Consider the following 21,642-nt stretch of genomic DNA (forward strand, 5'->3'; position numbering starts at 1 on the left):
GCATGGAGGAGTGGTACTGTGCATAGAGGGGTGGTACTGTGCGTGGAGGGGCGGTACTGTGCGTGGAAGGGTTGTACTGTACGTGGAGGGGTGGTACTGTGCATGGAGGAGTGGTACTGTGCATAGAGGGGTGGTACTGTGCGTGGAGGGGCGGTACTGTGCGTGGAGGGGTAGGTACTGTGCGTGGAGGGGTGATACTGTGCGTGGAGGGATGGTACTGTGCGTGGAGGGGTGGTACTGTGGAGGAGTGGTACTGTGCATAGAGGAGTGGTCCTGTGCATAGAGGGGTGGTACTGTGCGTGGAGGGGCGGTACTGTGTGTGGAGGGGCGGTACTGTGCGTGGAGGGGTGGTACTGTGCGTGGAGGCGTGTTTTTGTGCGTGGAGGGGTGGTACTATGCATAGAGGGGTGGTACTGTGCGTGGAGGGGTGGTACTGTGCGTGGAGGGGTGGTACTGTGCGTGGAAGCGTTGTACTGTGCGTGGAGGGGTGGTACTGTGCGTGGAGGGGTGATATTGTGCGTGGAAGTGTTGTACTGTGCGTGGAGGGGTGGTACTGTGCGTGGAGGGGTAGTACTGTGCGTGGAGGGGTGGTACTGTGCGTGGAGGGGTGATATTGTGCGTGGAAGTGTTGTACTGTGCGTGGAGGGGTGGTACTGTGCGTGGAGGGGTAGTACTGTGCGTGGAGGGGTGGTACTGTGCGTGGAAGTGTTGTACTGTGCATGGAAGTGTTGTACTGTGCGTGGAGGAGTGGTACTGTGCGTGGAGGGGTGGTACTGTGCGTGGAGGGGTGGTACTGTGCGTGGAGGGGTAGTACTGTGCGTGGAGGGGTGGTACTGTGCGTGGAAGTGTTGTACTGTGCGTGGAAGTGTTGTACTGTGCGTGGAGGGGTGGTACTGTGCGTGGAGAGGTGGTACTGTGCGTGGAGAGGTGGTACTGTGCGTGGAGGGGTGGTACTGTGCGTGGAGGGGTAGTACTGTGCGTGGAGGGGTGGTACTGTGCGTGGAAGTGTTGTACTGTGCGTGGAGGGGTGGTACTGTGCGTGGAGGGGTGGTACTGTGCGTGGAGGGGTGGTACTGTGCGTGGGGCGGTGGTGCTCTGAGCTGAGGCAGTTCCTGGCTTTCATAGTAGAGGAAAAAAACCACAGCTTAATGCCTTAAATTCTTGGAACTTATATTGTGCATCTTTGAATATGCCTGTCAAAACAAGACAAAATCAAACAAAAATTATTTTCTCTTTCTCCCCAGAGCTGTTGACAGATCAAATAAGATGCTTTGTAAAGGATTACTTATAAATTGCTAAGTTTTCTATAGTAAGATCTATAATAAAACTTAACAACAACCAACTCTCCTTGGGCGTTTAACTGACTCTTCAGATACGCCGCGCCCCCCTCTCGCCATGGCACTTTAATTATTTGTGAATGCATATAAAATTTGCCAGAAGTTTGTTAAAGTAGCCACCATAAAGAGTCTGCTTTCTCTCCCTCGCCTCTTGCTCCTGTTCACTTCCATAGTAAACCCCAAGTACAGGCATTCAGAGGAAGGAAATTAGCAATCAGAGCCATGCCCTGTGGAAGCTCTGCTTTTACACGCCTGCTGTACACTCCAAGACTCTGACGCTATAGCAATTGCTGGGCGTGTGGGTACTGCCCTGTTGTCCCATCTATTAATTGCTTGTGGCCAAAGCGACATCTATGCTAGGGGGTCTGTTTGGTGCTATCTCCCCATTCAGATCCGTGTTTGGGTTGGCCCCTCACTATTGTTTAAATCAGCTCCACGGCTCCTCTCATTAAAAATGCTTTTCCTTGGTAATTTGACGGCCAGTCCATACCCTGAGTCATTGTCTGCAGTTCAGCCCATCGGACGTGCGTCTGTCTAACAGCCTCACCAGAGCCCATGGACCCGAAACACAGCTTCCCATCTTGAGCTCTTTAATGTGGGATTGCTCTCTGCAACAAATTCTCTGACTTGGAAACATGACTATTAATAATATTGATAATGATTAATAATATTAATATAACATTAATATATGATTATTGTTTCCGTCTCATACTCAGATGGAAACACTAGAGAAATTGTACATGTGAATATTCATCTTTTCAGTTGCTAACACTTTGACGACAGCGAGTTGTCCAAAATGAGAGGCATTTCCATACACCACATTTGCAAGTCAAATTTTTCTCTTAACATTTAAGTGGTAGAAAAACAAAATTTAAAAGAGCCACTCTGGTCCTTTAAAGTTTACCTCGGTGTAACTGTTTCAAAGGCACATGAACTGTTTTACCTTTGATCGCAATGATAATCTGAAGACCCTTTCTATTTGGGGTTACTATGGTTACGCTGCACGGGTGATGTGTGAGCCGCACTGCTGTTTTGATAAAAATAGGTATTAACTATCAGCCACAGAGCTTCTCATTTTGTGGCACCTCTTGCAGAAAACGCAGCGGCATGTTTAAAGGGGGATATGCCGGGTGCGCAGAGGCGTCTCCAAGGCAGCACGAGGGAACATCTGCATAAATAATGGTGATTGGTCATGTGTATAAAAATATTTTTAATTAAATTCCTTCTAATTAAACAGGGCATCTTGCTGAATCCCTTTCTGCTATTTGCACCAACTTAGTCGTGAGGAAGATGGCTGATTAACAGACCCTAAAACCTATAATTAAAAGCAGAACTGTTATTTTTGGAGAAAAGCTTCTTCAATAGGGGTGACTTAATTGGCCTGTCTCTCTTAATTTTTCATTTGTCATCGAACTCCTCAGTTAAAGTCTTCATTTTTTTTAACATGGGAGAAATGATTACTAATATTGGCGTAATCCACAGTTTTTATTTTTGATTTGTGTTTTCCTTTGGTCTCTTTGATCATGCTCTCTGGTCACTGTTGTATGTCACTATTTGATTGTGGTCTTCATTTATTTGCTTTGTCAGGGAGCCTGCCATTCTTTTGTATATCACATTATATACTGATTTTTTTGGGCGGTGGGGGTTCATCTCTAGCCCTCTCTGACTCTGTATTTCTAAGTGCCAAGTGGCCAGACACTTGACCACTCGCTCATCTTTGGTTTTAGTATCCTACCTTGAGAATCCAAAAGAAAACTGGACAACATTCTAGTCACCAAAATAAATAAATACATACATACATAAACCAACCAACCAACAAACCAGATGCGATTGGCAACAGAGTTTCTTCCATATCATAGTTAACATTGGAGAACACAGACAATACTCCATTAACATCTGCTATCTGCCAAGCAGCCCAGGGACGTACTCAGACAGGTATGATCCCCATATTCTCAAGAATAAAAAAACAGACACATTAAGGTCATGGAGTTGAATTATCTGTGTGGTCGCAGAGGAGAAACGTGGTGACTCTACTTCCAGAATATTTTATTTGGAAGAGAACACTGTATTGAGACTGAGGAATGAGAAAATATTCACCTGCTTTCCTCGAACTCCAAGGGGAAGATATTGCATCTCAAAGGAAGTCTGAGCATATTAGCCTAGAGCATTTCCCCTGAAGCCATCAGGCTTCCAGATAGTGCTGGCAGGCCAAGCAATTTCTGTATGTGATCTGCTGCAAGCCTGCACAGTGTTATTTAACGGCACTCAAATGCATTTTCTCGGTCTATCCAATTCCATGTTAAGCATGCTGTGATAGCATCAGTTTAAAAGCCTCTATATAAACCTTAGTCTATAAAACACCCTCATATAAACCCAGATTCTATTCTCGAGCAAATTTACTCAGAAATAAAAATACCGGCTTGGATTTATATTGTGTACCCTCTTTCAAGGAACTCAAATAGCTTCCGCGTGCAGTGTTTCCGTTCATTTCACATCATTGTCTCCGGGAGAGAAGAGCCACATTTTAGGGAAATAATTGAGGTGCAAAGGAATGTGAAGCTAGCCTGAGATTTCAGTCAGCCAATGAGAACTAGACCGGAGTGCCAGGCCTTGCATTGCTTAGGTTTCTAGACTGTGCTGTTACTGACGTCTATGGGAGCAAAATGTCTTAAGCAACTTCAGCCAACTTATAGCCAGCTGAAAACCAGTAATGTTTTTACTCTATCCATCCAAACGGCAGCCCTGCAGGAGTCAGCATGCAGAAGAAGCACCCCAAAACTGACAAGCACAAACATCTGAATTCTCCGACACACAGAATCTGTCATCTACTGACAACAGTCTGTAAATGTGTGTACAAATATCTGACTTGACCCATTTGCTACAACTGATTCAATCACCACCATGACCAGGCGATTTTGCCCATTCCAAGAAGCAGAGGTTCTAAATACTTCATTGTTTAAGTCTTTAAAGCTCACAGGCAGCAGGGTTGAAGACAACACTTCCAGTATTCTTGGACCCACAACCACTGTTATTTCTCAAGACAAAACAACACCATGTCAATCAAGTTTTAAAAGAATAAAGACACTCAGTAGTCAAGAGTCAATTTCTCATTTTCCTATTGATTGCATACAATGCCCGTTTAATGAGCAACTACTTGGTAGCACTCTGAGAGTGAGTACTTGCAATAAGGCAGATAGGTTAGGCTTCAGGATTCTCAAGCCTGCAGAGCAATGTAGTTCCAGCCACTAGGAATAAGTTTAAAGATAAACCAACACTCTAGGGGCTTTGTAAACACAAGGGAACTCTACAGCTAATAGTCAGGTTGGCTAAGGCACTGAGAAAGCATTTTAAAATCCCCCTCACCAGAGCCAACACAGTGCCTTTTTGAAGAGACAACATGCCAGCTAGTGGAGCCAGGAGCCCTATTTCTCATCTAAAAGAGATAGGCCTATGATGAGCAGAGGGTTTTCATTCCCATCCAGGGCTCCAAATATTGTGACCCGCTCAACATTAGCAAAGGATCCCTGGGCTCACATACTTCTGGGATCAAGGCTAGAGAGACAGTTCTCTCCTCGTTCCAGCAGAGAAGGTTAAACTCATTAATAACTTCCGCCATTCTACCCCATGCATTTGAAGCTCAGTTACTCTCTAAACCACTCTCTTGATCTCAGCACCACAGCAGGCCTCTTTCTGCATAATTAGGAGGATGTAAGGGATTCACATCCAAGATCTGTAGTTCGGAATATGGGATTCCGAGAGCTGTAAAATTCGAGATGTGGAAGGACCTTAAAAAGACCATCGTTTTCAACCCCCTCACTTGCAAACAGGAACCCTAAGACCCAGGAGGGGGAAGAAGTAAATGCACAGGCGGTAGGCAACGGGTTGTAAGAAAGAAAGTGTTTAGCCTTTCTCTACGTTTCCCCCTCGAGTCATTTTAGGTCAATAAGGAAACAAGCAGAGATGTCTCTTTTTTGATGGACAGACCTACCATTGGCACAAATGATAATAGTCACAGTGACCACCATTGTTTGTCCAACACTGTATGCCAAGGACCTTACAGAAATGTTTCCTCTTAGCCACTTACCAGGGCATCTAAGGAATGAGCGTTTCACTTCATTTTCCAATCAATGCTACTCACATGAAGCTTTAGTCGGGTAACTGGCTGCAGTTCACCAAAGTAATTCGCATCACAGTTGGCACTCTGACTTGGGTTGGGTTGACAGCAGAGTCAGGTTTCTGTCCACCTCTGTCTACTCCAGGATAGTGATGCATTTCAAGGCTCTCACACAAAGATCTTGCTTGAGAAGTTGGAAGTCCAGACATGGGGCATCAGCTGCACAGAACAGACTTGGAGGCTGTAAGAAAGGATAGCCAGCTACACCTCAGGATACTGGACAAAGATGCAGAGAGACTCCAGGTGTCCTGACGGTGGGGTTTCAAGCACACACTGAACAAACATTTGAAGCACTTCAACAGCTCTGTGGACAGCTGGAAAACAGCTGTGGCTGATGGTCGTCTCTGGCTCACTACTCTCGGGAATGGAGTGACTCTACTCAGTGGGAGTAGTTCATTCGCAGCAGTGCTCAAAGGCAGCCCTGCAGGATGGATGCTTTGAAAGTCAGTGTCCAGCCCACACCTTCTGTTTGTGAGTTAAGCGGGATGTTGGACATGGAAACAGAAACAGCATTCAGCCGTGTCTTGGATATTTTGCTTACTGTCTGCATCTTTTTCGGGCACATATGCAATAAAGTCAAACTCATGGGGAAAAATGAGTCAAGCAGAAATGATCATGAATGTGTGAGGTCAATGGGTACTGCAATGGGTCGGGTACAGGAGAGTACCCACTAGTAGTGGCAAAGATTGGTTTTTCTTGGTCTAAGAAGATGCTTGAGTCCTTGGGTTAAGAATACTTGAAAAGGTCTTCCTTTTACCTGGGTGTCCTAGATAAGAAACACTGTGTTGTTACTGTGCTATTTTCAAAAGAAATGGTGATAGCAACTACAAACAGTGTACCCTAGACAGTGAACAGAGATGTGGTGGATGACCTGGAGAACACACAGCTCCTCCTATCTCAAGAATTAACCTTCAGAGGCTCAGTCATTCAACCAACCAACAGAATTAATGCGTACTGCTCACCAGAAAATATCAAGGGATTGACAAACAATCCAAATGAGGAATAACTTGTTTTTAAAAAGATGCATTTGTTATTTTATGTGTATGTGTGTTTTGCCTGCATGTATGTATATGCAGCTTGTGTGTGTGGTGTCTGAAGAGACCAGAAGAGGGGGTTGTATCACCTAGAACTTTAATCCGGTCCCCTGCAAAAAGAAGTGCTCTAAACCACGGAGTCACCTCCCCAGCCTTAGTGACTACCTTAGTATCCCAGAAGACCATTTTAAGTGGGCAATTTCTTGGGGTGATAGTGCTTTTAAGAATTGTCCCTTTCACATAAGAAAATAAATTCATTGGCAACTGAGCATCCTATTTATTTATTTATTTATTTATTTATTTATTTATTTATTGCATTATTTTCCTTCTGGAAAGGATTACTGTAGGGGGCTAAAACTTCAGGACTAACAAAGCTAATTCTTGATGCAGTATCTGATGTAATATCACACCTCCAGGATAGATTTCTGGCTCCTTGCCTGATCTTGTAAACTGTTGGACTGCAAAGTATAGTTTGACTTCTGTTATTGTATTCTCGAAAGCCAGAGGTTTTCCCATTACAAATAAAATCTATCTATCTATCTATCTATCTATCTATCTATCTATCTATCTATCTATCTATCTTCTTAAAACACACAAAAAAGCTTCTAGGTTGGCAACAATGTATTTCTTAGACACAAGAAAAACAGATTTATGGAGCCTTGCTCCCAGGGAATAGGAAACTAATCAAACAGCTATTGCCGGTGACAGGCACGCAGAGTCACTGCAGGTTGAAACTGCCTGGGAGGTTTGTAGAGACCTGGGTGTGTAGCAGCACAGAGAAGGAAAGGCAGAAGACTGAGATTCCACAGAGAGAAGCGTCCTGAGGATGCTTTCCTCAACACTGTTTGTGTTAAAGCAAGTCGTGTTAGGAGGACAGAGAAAAGAGGTCAGAGAGCTTGAAGGAAAACCACAGAGGGCAGGCAGTCTCCCCAAACAGAGGAGAGATAGGAGGAGCCCAGAGCCTGTGCATAACAAAGAGGGGTCAGCAATCTGGAAGCACAGAAGAGGCATTCAGGATGGTTAGGGCCTCACATATGGCATCTGTGGCTTTGAGAAAGGGACTCTGGGCACCAGGTTTCGTGTTTATAAGCTTGACCAATTTGATGGATGGCTTTCTGCTCATTCTGAGCCTAAAAATATTAAACATTTACTGTAGAAAATTCAGAATAATGAAAAAAAATACCCCGATGAGAAAAATCCCAATAGTTGCTGTTTGCTCCTGTCATGGGACATACTTGTGTTTTGGGACTTACTCTCCCAAGACATGGCTTGCCTAGACTGTTGACCTAGCACCCTGATCCGAACCCCATACTGGTCAGCACCAGTTTTTTATGGTGAGCATACACAACAGTGTGGCCTGGACAGGGTGATATAAGGAGACTCTATGAGATACAAAACAGAACATTCAGAGAGACTGGGTGATACGATTTGCTGTGTGTGATGATGACACCAGGAGGTACATTCAGAGATGACTGCATCAGTGTTCAGCTCTGAGAGCCCGGTAGGCAGAATCCTATGGTTTTCTTTTTCTTTTGTTTAACCTCTGGTACAAACTTGCTTTTGTTAAGCATGACCTAAAACATGAATTTGTGTATGTAATTTATTTTATGCCAGTGGTGCTATAGGGGCAAAGGGGGCTTTGAACTTGCAGAGAATAAGGTTGTCCCAGCCATATTCCTCCTCAGGAGCTCAGGCTCTAAAGTCCTAAAGCCAGCACACCCATCATGTTCAGATTGGTATGGTCTGGAGGACCAGACATGTTGATGTGTTAGCAAGATAATAAATCACCATGTATCCAGCAGATTTTGGCATCAACAATTTATCTCATCGCTTTGAAGGTCAGAAGTCCGGCTGGATTGAGTTCTTTGCTGTGAGTCTCAGAAGGTCAAAGTCAAGGTTTTAGCTGGTTGGGGCCCTTTCTTATGTTCTAAGAAGAATCTCTTCTAAGATCATCCAGGTTTCTGGCAGAACACAGATTATTACAGCTACTGAGCTGAGGGCCCATCGCTCACTAACAGAGATACCCAACTGCTGTACAGGACCCCTCTATCTGTTGTAGCAAATCAGCTTCTACATTTTAAACTCGGCAAAGATATAACAAACCCTCTAACAATTAGAATGTTCCTGACTTTCCTCGTTATTCACACCTCTCTGGTAAATTCTCTCACACCAGCCTAAGAAGATTCCTCTCCTTTATTTTTATGGTATAAAATTCATTTCTATTCTGCCTCAGGGGTTTTGTTGGTAACAATTTACAGAATCAGAACTAATGGCAATCACTTTTGCCTACAAATTGTGAATTTATTTATAAGCAATAAATGTTACTGAAAGGAGAATATTTATTACATAGTTAAGTGTTCAGTGCCATGCCTGGAGGACACCAGGGAAGCTCAAGATTTGGCCAACCCTCAGGGGTCTCAGGTTCCTAGTTGGGGACTTAGCACCAAGTGCAGACACTCTAAGAATAGAATGTCTCCATCATTTAGACCTATCCCACTGAAATATTCCATTTCTATGCTGTCTCATATCTCCTAAGACCCATATTTCTTTTCTGCATCATGAATTCCAAAACGTTATCTGTGAAACATGCCCTTTTCTTTTTAAAAATATTTTCATTAATCTTTGAAATGTCATATAATGTATTTTGATTGGACTCACCCTCCATTTCTCTCATTTGTAGTTCTAGGCATCAAATATTTAGACTTGTGTGTTGAATTTGGAACACCCGAAGAATCCAGGAAACTAGAAAGAGACTGTTGATGGGGAAGAGAAAAGAGACATTAAGGAAGGAGAGTGGATGAAAGAATACAGATGATACAAATGGGGAGAGAATTGAAATAAGTAAAGAAATGGCAGGGTAGGGTAGAGGGAGGGATCAGGAGAGGGCTAACACCCAGCCATGTTTGGAAAGCATATGAAAACCAACTTTTAAAAAAGCTACATTCATACCTATATAAAAAAAAGTTTAATTGGAGTTACCCTACCCAGGGGATTATGCTCATCTCAGCAACCAATGATTGCTGAATTAAAAAGCCCTGTGCCAAATGTGAGATACCTCCTCTGAGGGTTCAAAGTTCTCCTCTAAATATTACATATAGGCTTTGCTATTGCTCTTGGTTTCCCTCCACAACTATCCAATAAGAAAGCTTCTTCTCTTCTGGCCAGCCATCCCAGTACTAAAAGCTGCTATGCACACTGTTGGAGGAAAACAAATCCTCAACAGTCTAACCCAGCTGTGGATCCTATGAACTGCGGTAATCCCTGGCATAGCAAGATGAGCCTAGGAGTGCAATAGTGGTATGGGTGGTATGGGGACAACCAACTTCTCTATGGCTAGAGTCAAAGCTTGCTCCACAGAAGAAGGTACAGATCTGCTGTTGTATATACTCATAGCTGGAGAGTTCATGTTTCCCAGGGTGAACTTACTACTATTCTTCTGCTAAAGGGACATAGTATCGAATATCCCAGTAAATTGGCCTCTCTCCACAGAGATTAGCATATCTCTCATCAAAGAAATCTTTTGTGTGGTGGGTAGTGGTTAAAGAAGAAACTCGTAACTGGTCAGAGTACAAAGAATAAATGTCAGCTGAATGCTCCACCATGTGTAGGTCATCTACATCACACTTTATGGTCCCAAGTTTGAGGCTCAGGAACAATTTCAGAAGAGGAAATCAGAAATATTGCAAAGCTGGAGGTCAGAGGGGAGTGGAACTAAACAGTTTCATCTGGACATGACAGGATTGCCTTCATGGATTCATGGCAGTTGTGGCTGCCTACGTGAAGTTTAAACCCATTAATGTTCTAGCATAATGAGGGAAGAGGTTTGCCAGCCTCTATCCCTGACTGGGGAGCTATAAACAGTTAGTGGTTTTTGAAGGAATAAGAAAGGTTTCTTTAAGGGAGTGACCTCTGGTTGACTGACCTTGCTCTACTGATGGCCCCACAGCCAAGATTATGTGGGCAGAAGTACACATTGGAATAAATGCATGGTTGGTTGGTTTGTTTTTGTTTGTTTGAGAGGACACAAAGTTGGGGGACAATTAGTGGAAATTTTTACTGTCACGGGCTCATGTGATTAGGATTGACCGTTGCTTCAGTTGAACTAAGATAATGTACCTGTTCTAAGGTCTTCTGCCTTATTTACATTTAAGAGCCATTATGGTCATATAATAAAACATATTCACATGTTTCAGGTATTAGTTAATTGGAAGATTTGGGAAGGGTGCATTGCTGAGATTCTCAGACAGGATAAGCATATGACATCACCCTACCCTTTCACAACACTGAGATTCAAGTCCAGAGCCTTGTGAGGCTGGGCAAGCATTCTACACAGAACTTTAATCCTTGATGACCTCCTCATTCTAGTCTTCTTTACCTTTTCTCTCTCCCAAGCCTGTGCTGACTCTTCTCAGTATTTTGTTCATTTGCCCTTGGACATATTCTCCATGTTGGAACCATTATGTAATATTCCTCAGTGTTCTTATCCAGAGGTTGGGAAATTATGGACACTACTATATGTTTCATATCTTTTTATAGTAAGAAAAATGTGTGAACCACTCCTATTCAATGTAACCCATGATCTTGACTAACACAATGCTCCTTTGACTTCTTGCTTTCCTTACAGTTGTTCTATGTAATAAGTCAGAATATTATGTTTACCTCCTAGTGATGATTTCTTAGTGAGCCATCACTAACGTTGGCTGCACCTTGGAGCCACTGGCCTTTGCTCTGAATTTATTTCATGATCTGTAGGTAAACATTTGCCTGCCATTTTCTGTTTTAAAATGGCAATGTACTGAAGCAATCATTGTGATTGGAGAATGCTTGTGTGGCTGGCTGAGTCATCTTCACTTGGATACAGGGTATATGCCACAATCCCTATTAAACTACACCATGGCTCATTAAACCCCATTGGTGAGAAAATTAGGTCTTTGTTAAGTGTTTATGTTCTCGGCTAATGTTAAATTTAGAATATTCTTGCTGTAAATACCTTTGGGGAAAATTTTCAAGCACTAGCTGAACTGCCAAGAGATTTCAATCCTTGCATTCCCAGATATAAGACCTAGGAACTAGTGTCTGCCGGGGTTGATTATTAAATAGATTTCTTTGCACCATTTATATGCTAGTATTTGGCTTTCTCATTGCCAAATCTTATGACCTTCTGGTTACTGTTTTCTACTCTCAGAGACCAGTAGGGGATGTACTTGTGGCTTTTGAGCAAAAGGTGAAGTCAATTATTCTCAAACACCACACAGCCACGAATTCAAGAATGGGATTGTGATTGTGCTTTTATTGTACATCTTTCCATTAAAGAAACAACTCCCCAATATTTAACCTTTCGAAAGAATGCCTTAAACAAATACAGATACCAGTGATGGAATTGTGACTCCAAAAATAGGCTCCTGGGGTTAATGTGAAAAGTCAACTGTTTCCTCCTTTGAGAGTGACTGAGGAACTTCTGCATATGCACTCAGAGTCAGTGGGTTACCGCATGGCAAAGATGTTAAGACACAGGGAACCTTTCTGGGTGAGGATCCTGCATGTAAACTGAGCTCCTCAGAAACCATCAAAGAGATGTATTTCCTCGTCTTTCTCAAACAGGATGCTTAGCCAGTGTCATTCTCGGTGCATAGAAAATAAGCTATTATATGCCCGCCCACCTATCTTAGGACAGTCATTCTCAGACATTTTATAATAGGACTCTTCACAACTCACCCAAATTAAGAAAGACCCCAAAGAGTTTCTGTTGATGTACCCATATTATTTATCTAGCTAGAAATTAAGACAAATCTCGAAATGTCATTTTATTGACTGAAGTAGCAATAATTTGTACAGTTGACTATAAATAATACATGAAAGATAAATTTATTTTCCAAGAGGAACCAAAAAATATGTCGAGGAGAGTAGCAGCATTTCCTTATGTTTTTGCAAAGTTCTTCGGTGTAAGAAATGAGCAATAAAAGACAGGGGGTCTTTTATACACCTGCCTCCGAATGCAATATGCTGTGGTAATGCTATCACAGAGCCTCTTGGAAATTCTACTTTAGGAAGCCAAAGAATAAGAATAAAAAATGTAAGTAACATTTCCCTGTTGTTGTGAAGATAGTTCTGACCATGAAGATCTTCCTAGGATTCAAAAAATCTCCAACAATCCCTGGTTTATCCATTGAAACCACTACTTTGGCCACCAGAGCTTGTTTCTCCCAAGGAGACCTGGCTGAAAGGATTGCAACCGTGTGCTGGCATAGAACACCTTTTCACTACTAACTCAATGCCTAACACACATATCACTATGAAGGGCAGATAAAGTTGCCGTGCTTTAGGCCTAAGTCATTTGTGATACTTTGTGGAATATACAATTTAGAATGACCTCAGCGAAGTAGCACCTGATAACATGCTTTCCAGACTTGACATCATTCTTTGACCTATTTCAGAAGGGTGGGATTTCTGTTCTATTTCTATTGTTATGACTGGCAGAGCCCTACTGGCAAAACCCATCCATGAATTGATCTCATAGTCAAGTGTGTGGAGAGGGAGGGTATAGACTCAAAATAATTCTAGTATTCTAGTCTATTACCACAAAGCTACAACTGTTTTTTGAAACTCTCCTATAAGCACTTAAACCATTTTTGGGGGAAAAAAGTTCACAGTACTCTTTTGTCAAGAGAAGAATATGCTACCTCATTTATATATATATATATATATATATATATATATATATATATATATATATATATATATATATACCTGTCATGACTAACAAGGATTCAGCTGCAGAAGCCGTGGATGCTTGATTCTTCACATGTCATGGACAAGTGTCATACATACTGATTTGCACAGAAAGCAATAGCAAGTGCTACAAAGAGAGCCAGCATTGGACAACACTGAATAATGACTTGGAATGACAAGGGAGGAAACTCTTGTGTCCTGTTGTCTATCGACCTCGGCAGATCTCGTGCTAGGTTGCTGCATGCTGGCACATTGTAATACCATTTGAAATTTAAATTCCCTGTAAAACATGGAGAGAATATGGGTCAGAGAGCGCTTACAAGGGTTCTAAGGCATGGACTGTCACTGAATCACTCTGAAGACTTCAGAGTTACTGACAGAGCTTCCAGAGAGTGATCATTTATAGACAAGCAGTTAAAAATACACAGAGCATTATTTAGCAGTCGATACATTGGCATTCTGATGGGCTTCAGTAGTCATTTTCTGTAGTTTTTACTCTTAGAATGCTTTCTTACTATCTTTCTGATTAAGATCTGACTGGTTAGAGTTTCTCTATGATGATTGTATTAATGAAAATATCACATTATTTCAGTGTTTGGATTTCCCTTAGAGATGGAAAATTGGTCTCCGTTTGATTCTAATAGTTTGTCATAAGCCTTGGATTCGCCCCTGCTAGAGATATTGCAATCACGTCCAGCCTCCAGGGGCCCGAGTCATACATTGGTACCCAGCTTGCAGCAGCTGATCTTTCATGACTCAGAACATAACTTCCCTGCTGCCTCCAGTTGCCTTCTGCCTTATTCAGACCCTGTCCTATTAGTTCCCTTTGCTTCTAGCCTCTGTCTTAACCTTTCTATTTTCTGCCTTATTCTACGCAACCTATAATAGCTAGAAGAGAGCCCTACTCAATCCAGCATTCTAAGACTGTCACTTTGGCTTTCTATTTCACCTCACTAATACACCCCAAAAACACAGCCACCCACGGTCTTCTCCCTCATCCCATTTGGCTGCTCAAGCTCTTATCTCAGAACCCTCCCACAGTTCCGCGGTGCCCATCAGTCACTCCCTTGCTACACTCTTCCCATGTCCTAAATGAAGGCCCATGCCCGTGTGAATGGGAATCTTCTTGAGCATTGCAGGAGTTTATTTCCCTTATTAGCAACTTGAGAAAAGAAGTTGACTTTTCTGGAGGAAAAAAAAATCTATTTTTAGGCCTGTGAGATGGCTCAGCAGGTCTCGTTGGTCTTGCAAAGGACCTGGATTTGATTTCCAGCAACCTACATGGTGGCTCACAACCATCTATCACTTCAGTCCCAGATGTCCTGACACTATCTTCTATGGCATCAGGCACTCATGTGGTATACATATATACTTGGAGACAAAACATTCATATAAATGAATAAAATAATAAAATAATAAATAAATATAAAATAATAAAATTAAAAGTAAATAGATAAACAAGTCAGGTAGTTCTTTAGTCCCAGCACTCAGAAGGCAGAAGTAGTGACTTCAAGGCCAGCATGGTCTACAGAGCTAGATCCAGGACGGCCAAGATTATGTAAAGAAACTCTGTCTCAAAAATAGAAACCAAACCAATACATACATACATACATGCATGCATGCATACATACATACATACATACATACATACTACAAATTTGGCCTTAGAAGGTATAAGAGAAGGAATTCCCAACCATGGATGAAGCCACAGCAGCAGCTACCATGAGAGGCATGTGGACCACAATGTGATACAGGCAAAAATGGTCAAATCCTTTAATAAAATCATAGGTCCTGAAAATATGATGATGTCCTCTCTCCTCCCTATGTGCTCTTATATTTGCTATCTAAAATGTTCTCTTGCAGTCACAAAAGGTTCGTCTTCAATAAGTACTAATTATTTTTAGCCTAGCTTTGAGTTAGGGCTAGTCTCCCCAACCCAGCAAGATCTGAGGAGGGCCCGCTGTGAATTACACTGTGGCTGTTTCAAGAAAATCTAAACTGGGACAGTGCAGCTAAGCATGTAGGGCACTGTGTGTAAAACTGAGTGCTGTCTGTGAACTAACTAAATGAGTTCTTTTAAAAGCTCCAAGTTCAGGAGCAGAGTGGGTGGCTAATTCCCTGACTCACCTATTCAACTCATTTGCTGTCCTGACAAAATGCTCCCTCGTCCAGGACGCACTATAGCTGGCTTTATTCTGAAGTTGTTCTGCTTCTTCACAGGGAAGATAGGAATTCGCCAAGTAATAGCTTTCTCTTTTGTGTGGGATATCATTTATGAAGCAGGGCTCAGTTCTCTGTTCAGGAGGAATTGTGGGAATGTCAGATCACTTTTGAACATAACTGGATATACAGCTAAATACTTTCCTCAAAATAGCCTTATGCTCTCTTTGGGAAAAAATGCTGAATTCATCTCACAAAACAGAGTGGATATCAATGAGTAGAAACTTTAGAATAAGAAACCAAGCCTTAAGTAGCACATAAACCTAGGAAACCTTCCCGAGAGTAGAGATGGGTCACAAGCTATCCTCAGGGCTCAGGAACTAATATACCCAGAAGCACTTGAACTGCAGAGATAGAATTTTCTGCTAAAGAATAACTTATATTTTATTCCTCAAGGTCCCAGGAAAGAGGAGTGTTGTTAACTAAAGCTTCAGTTGAAAGCTCGTTGCTTTGGTTAGACTTTTGACTCAAGCCTGAGATGGAGAAAGAGATCACCTACGAGAGATGAATTCTGACCCTCCCATCTCTACCTGCAGAGGCTGTCTGTTGTAGCAAATGGCTCGAAGGTACTCAGGGGCTGAGAGTATATCTCTGGCGTTTACCTGGACTTGAACAATAAAACTGATGCTATCCTTGGTTTTTAAAAAGGAATCAGGCCCGCTGTCATGCCAATTTATCACACACACACACACACACACACACACACACACACACACACACACACACACACCCTTCATTTGTTTTATTGTTAGATCCTAGCAGTGGTTTCTTTGTTTTAAAAGGGGCATTAAAGAAAGATAAAATGCTTTGAAAAGTAAAACTTATCTGTGTTTATAGTATGTAATACGTTTTATGCCCATGAACAGTAGGAAGGCTGATCATGCGAATTAGCACATGCCTCACTTCACACACTCATCAACCTTTTGATTTTCTTGTTGTTGTTGTTGTTGTTTTATAATGGGAACATTCAACTACTTTCCTGTCATCTTCAAGTATGTCATACATTATTTTTAGCATGTTCATTGTGTTTATAGTAAGTCAGGGTCTGGAATAATCTCTTCTATCTCTCAAGCAAGAAGGCCCACCAATCCTCCTCTTCAAGTAGCATGGGGGTGCTGTCCTCTCTGTCCTCACAACACTCTCACTTATCCAGCCAGTAGGCAGCACGCTGCACTGTGGCACAGTACCGTGGGGCCGGGGAGATGAAAACTGATAAATAAGTCAGGTATAAGCACTGTGGTCACTGGGCCATCTGCACTTGCAATGATAGATGTGCTCGGCCATCAGTGCTTAAAGCCCGACTTCCCACCTCTCCCTTTCCTCCCCAGTAAAACCCATCATTTACTGGAATTACTACGGAGGCCTTGAGCCACCTCTCTATCCTGTCTCTGTTCTGCTGGCTGAGCTTTATGTCCAAGTTCAAATGAGAATGTGTCAACCGTCTTACTAAAGACCTTCAGTTGTTTCCTACTGTGGCAGACAGAGCAACCTCCAGATTTCTTGATTACTTGCAAAACCTTCACACTTAACTCACTTTCCTTCCCCACCCCACCCCCAAACCCAACTAGCACTCTGTTTACGGCACATATATTGTCCTTGTGCTTCATGAAACAGGAGAGAAAAGAACAGAATGAAAATACCCATTCTGCCTCCCCACCGCCCAGGGGTAGGTATCATTTTGTATCAATTCAATGGGTCACTTTCTTAATGGGTGCTTATTGTACATTGCATAACTGTTTCAAATATTGAGACACCAGGAGGTTTTAAGGAGCACAGATAATCAGTGTGCGGCGTTTACAGCTGTGATAGATTCACAGAGGCTCAGTTCTAAAGAGCAGGCAGTAACTGAGTGAGTCCTGCTCTGGAGAACCCGGAGTCTGTTTTCATGGTTGAATATGTTCTCAAGAGTGAACTAGAGCCAGGGTCTGGTTGTGCCTATGGCAACAATATTCATTTGTCCATTCCTTGACCCATTTATCAAATAATTATTGTATGCTGGTCAAATAAATACCAAAGGTTACAAATTGGACCCTTTTCCCAGGGAGCTAAGTTCCTTCTATATGTCTGTGATTTGGTCCGGATGCTAGGCTCATAAAAGAATGATCTAGCTCAAAGCTGAGGAGTCAGAGGATTAGGAAGAAGTCTCTCTCAAGACTCTTAGAGAACAAAGAAAAGGATTTTTGGAAGCATCTCTCTCTCTCTCTCTCTTGATCGCTCGCTCTGTGTGTGTGTGTGTGTGTGTGTGTGTGTGTGTGTGCGCGCGCGCATTGTGGAGCACATATGAGGAATGCGGCAATGGTAGAAGTAGATGCTAAAGGAATTTCTACGATTTTAGGAGTCAAATACCCTTGTCCCCCAAAGGTGAGAAACTGCAGTGTGTTTAGAAAGTCACAGCAAGCCCATTGTGACTTGTGGAGAGCAGTAAATGGTGGGTCAGGTGTGCAGAGAGAGGCATCTCTGGAAAGTAACTTCTTCACGGGGCAGGGGGCTAGGGGAATGACAATCTGTTGTTTTTGAATGAAGATCTCATGTTGGTATGGTGGGTGAGTTTGGGACTATCAGTATTTAATGAATGCTTTGTAAAAGTCACCACAACCAAGACACACTTTGTGGCTATGTCCTAACTAACTCGTCATGTTTACATGTGTCTTCCTAGTGACAGTGCTGGCCATTTTCCATGAGCTACACGTGGACCCTGACCTGTACACACTGCTGTTTGGGGAGAGCGTGCTGAATGATGCGGTGGCCATAGTCCTCACATAGTAAGTACCAGGTCTTATCAAGAATTCCTTTATCTATGGTTCCTCCTGGAGGTAATTCCTGGTGTCTTTAATCCCGTCTTCTCTCTATGACAGAGAGGAAACAGCCCTTTGTAGCTTTTAAGGAGTTGTTATCACAGAAGATCTCTAATAACAGGCACAATTCATTAGGCACCTAATATTTAATACTGTTAATGGCCTTCACACTCCCAGCTTATTCCAAGACACTACCCAGAGGGTATCAGATTTTTTTCCTCAGTGCATATATTTAGCTGATTCAATGAAGGTTCCTAAGATGCACGGAAATGAGCTGCCTCTTTTCAAATCAATGCCACTTAGTATTTCCCTCCCACTGGTTGCGTTCCAGACAGCAGACTGACAGAAGCTCTGAAACTTTGGGCAGATGGGGACCTGGAACTCAGGGTCAGAACATTTTACCTTCTCAATGCAGATTCAGCCGGTTAAGGCAAGCACAGGGAATAGACCCTTCCCATCGCGCGCATGTGACCCTGAAGCTCCCTCAGCTGAGAGCAGATGTGATTTCCCGTTGTGCTGAGGGGTCTCTTCCCAAGATGAGACCTGACACCCTCTCTCTGCCTCCTCCTTAGTCGCGTAGCCATTTATATTTAATAAATGCCACTCGGGCAGCTTTTCACTGTGTCAGAGGTCTCTCTGCGGTTTTAGATTAAGACCAACATTTTGGGTGAAACTGTCAGATATTCCCAAGGAAAGCAGCAATCTGATAATTAAATGTGACAACGGGATTCTATTCCCGGTGTTAATTACCTCAAATGCAGTTGAAAATGTATTGTGGAATAACAGAAGATTTTAAAGGCAGAACCCAGAATGGGGAGTGAGAGGCAGGCAGAGCTTGGCAGCCCTGCTAGCTAGTGCTCCAGTTCCCTTTCACTTGCTAGTTGACATTTCTTAAAGTGCCTTCCTCCCTCCAAAGTGGCCTCTGAGTTCAGCCATGTTCACCTGGCCACAGAGGCAAGGCTTTCTCTGTGTGGCAGGGAACTACCAGCTTGTAAGAATAAGAACAAGAAGCCATGGTCAGACTCACAAATGCAAAAAGATGCCTGGAAGGAAAACATCAAGAACAATTAATCAGGACACCGAGATTCCCTGTCCCAGAAATACTAACATTAAAGGAATATTTGAAGAACAAACCTGAAAATCTGCTGAGTCCCTCCTTTTTGCTTCCTGAGCTGCCAAATTGTAAAAGGCCATGTCAAGCAAAACCACTAAAGCACAAAAGAGTTGGGAGACCCACGCTGCTCTATCTAAGGCAGGCCTGGCCTCTGCCCACTCACAGTGGTTCCCATTAAAAATAAGGACTTGGGAATGAGTGTTGCCCTGTTAGGTATAAGCCCGGGGCACTTAGAAATGGTTTATTTTCCACCTCAAGTCTATCTGCGGCTCCCTACACACATGGGTCAGTCAGCCATAGAGCAAACTCTCTGAAACCATGCAAAATTAATCTTTTCATTCTGAAGCTGTGTCTTTCAGGTATTTTGGTCACAGTGACAAAACGTATCTAATTTCCATATCATGACAAGGTGTCTTGCTCTCTGGGCAGGAAACAATGGACACTCTAGTGAAGCCCTGCCATCCTCAGCTCTGCTGTTGTGGCATTGTGAGGCAGAAAGCCAAGGAGTTCCATTACTGTTGGACTGCCAACTGTGTGTGTGTGATAGCCAAGCTCTGGCCTCTCTATGCCCCGGCATTTCCTATGGCTTGCCTCTTCTCCCCTTATGCTGTCTTCCGTGTGTTTGTCTTTTTACTTGTTCACTCATTTCTTTTTATACTTGTTTTTGGAGAATTCGCAATGAGTACTGCATATACATCATTTCTACCGTTCCTCTCTCCATCCAACTCCTTCCTTTTCCCCCTACTCCCTCCTTTCCCTCTCTCCATTCCTTCCCTTTCCTCCTACTCCCTCTCTAATTCATAACCTCATCTTTGGTTATATATATTATATGTGCGTAAATATAAACATATATGTATGTATGCATAAATATACATACATGCACACAAAACTTACTGAATCAGTTTAGTGTTTAGGCTGACCACTTGGGATTGAGAGCCAATCAGGGCTTTCCCTGGAGAAAACTAATTCTCCCTCTGTCGCATCCACTGATTGTCTATAGCTTTTATCTAAGGGAAGGGCCTTGTGAAATATCCCTCATCCACACTGGGATGTCCATTGTTTTTTTCATTAGGCAGGTTTAAGCAACCATATGGAGGTCTCATAGGTGCAGCTTCCCTGGCATGTCTGGAAGATATTATTTCACAGAGGGCATTGTGGCTTTTATAGTTTTGCTATGCCCTCTTCTGTGATTTTTTCCTTGAGCCTTAAGAATTAAGGGTTATGTAGTTAATGTCAGTTGAATTTGGCACCCCCCCATGGTCACTTATCCTCCACATTTTGACCAGCTTTGAATTTTAATAGTCTCCATCTATCTCAAAAGAAACGTCTTTGATGAGGGGTAAGAGCTATATTCATTTGCAGATTTTAAGTATTTAGAAAACAGAGATTGGATTAGAAATTATTCTAACACTAAACACTAAATTGATTCAGTAGAGGTGTGTGTGTGTGTGTGTGTGTGTGTGTGTGTGTGTGTGTGTGTGTAAACTAAAGACGAGGTCATGAATTAGATGGAGTAAGGGAACATGGAAGGAGCTGGCTGGAGAAAAGGAATGATAGATTACATGAGAAAACAGAAAATTACAGTAGTAATTTCTCTTCCAGTTTCTATGACTTATCCAGCCGTGGATAGCTAGCTAGGTTGGACAAATTGAGCTGGTACTTCAAGTCTCCTCCCTGAGGACTAACTTTCATAGTATCAGAAGGTGGTATGCAAGATGCTAAGGGAAAAAACAATCAGTGGACCTACCCAGCTGTAAAGTCTGCCAACAACTACTACTGCGGCAGCCTTGCAAGACACGCATGCTGAATGCTGCAATAGTGGCAAAAAAAACCTGTATCTTGGGAGTAACCAATGGTGTCTAATTGGACTTGAGGCCCTCTCTACAGGAAGGAATCAGGCCTGCTCCACCTTCGACCCTACATAATGATCTTCATCTTTCTGTAGAGGCTAGATAATGATCTCTTCCTGGTATTTCTTGTTCGTGTCTCTTTCGAAGGCTCATCTCTATCTCTCTTCCAACCATTTCCACCTCCCTTGGGGAAGCTCTATTTCAATATCACATAAAAGTTTTCCCCTGAGTTTCTCACTAACAATTTATTTATCCCTCTTCTTTCTTTTCCTCTGAACCACACACAGCACACTTATAGTCTCTAGGTGGTAGGCCCAAGACCTCACACTAAAATCCCTCTTCTTAAGTTGTTCTCCAAGCTTCTGGTTCTGTTGAGAAATAGCTTCCAA

At 42.7% G+C, this 21,642-nt stretch overlaps 1 protein-coding gene across 2 annotated transcripts in view; it reads left to right on the forward strand.

Annotated features, from left to right (window-relative positions):
- Positions 1-21,642, forward strand: part of Slc9a9 (solute carrier family 9 member A9) — a 563,666-nt gene that overhangs the window by 163,624 nt on the left and 378,400 nt on the right. For both annotated transcript variants that reach the window (XM_063265800.1, NM_001271438.2), the window contains exon 6: positions 18,151-18,256. In XM_063265800.1, coding sequence (XP_063121870.1) covers positions 18,151-18,256 — 106 coding nt within the window. The remainder of the gene's footprint in view (positions 1-18,150; positions 18,257-21,642) is intronic.

This window comes from Rattus norvegicus, chromosome 8 (genome assembly GCF_036323735.1).
Source record: "Rattus norvegicus strain BN/NHsdMcwi chromosome 8, GRCr8, whole genome shotgun sequence".
NCBI lineage: Eukaryota > Metazoa > Chordata > Mammalia > Rodentia > Muridae > Rattus > Rattus norvegicus.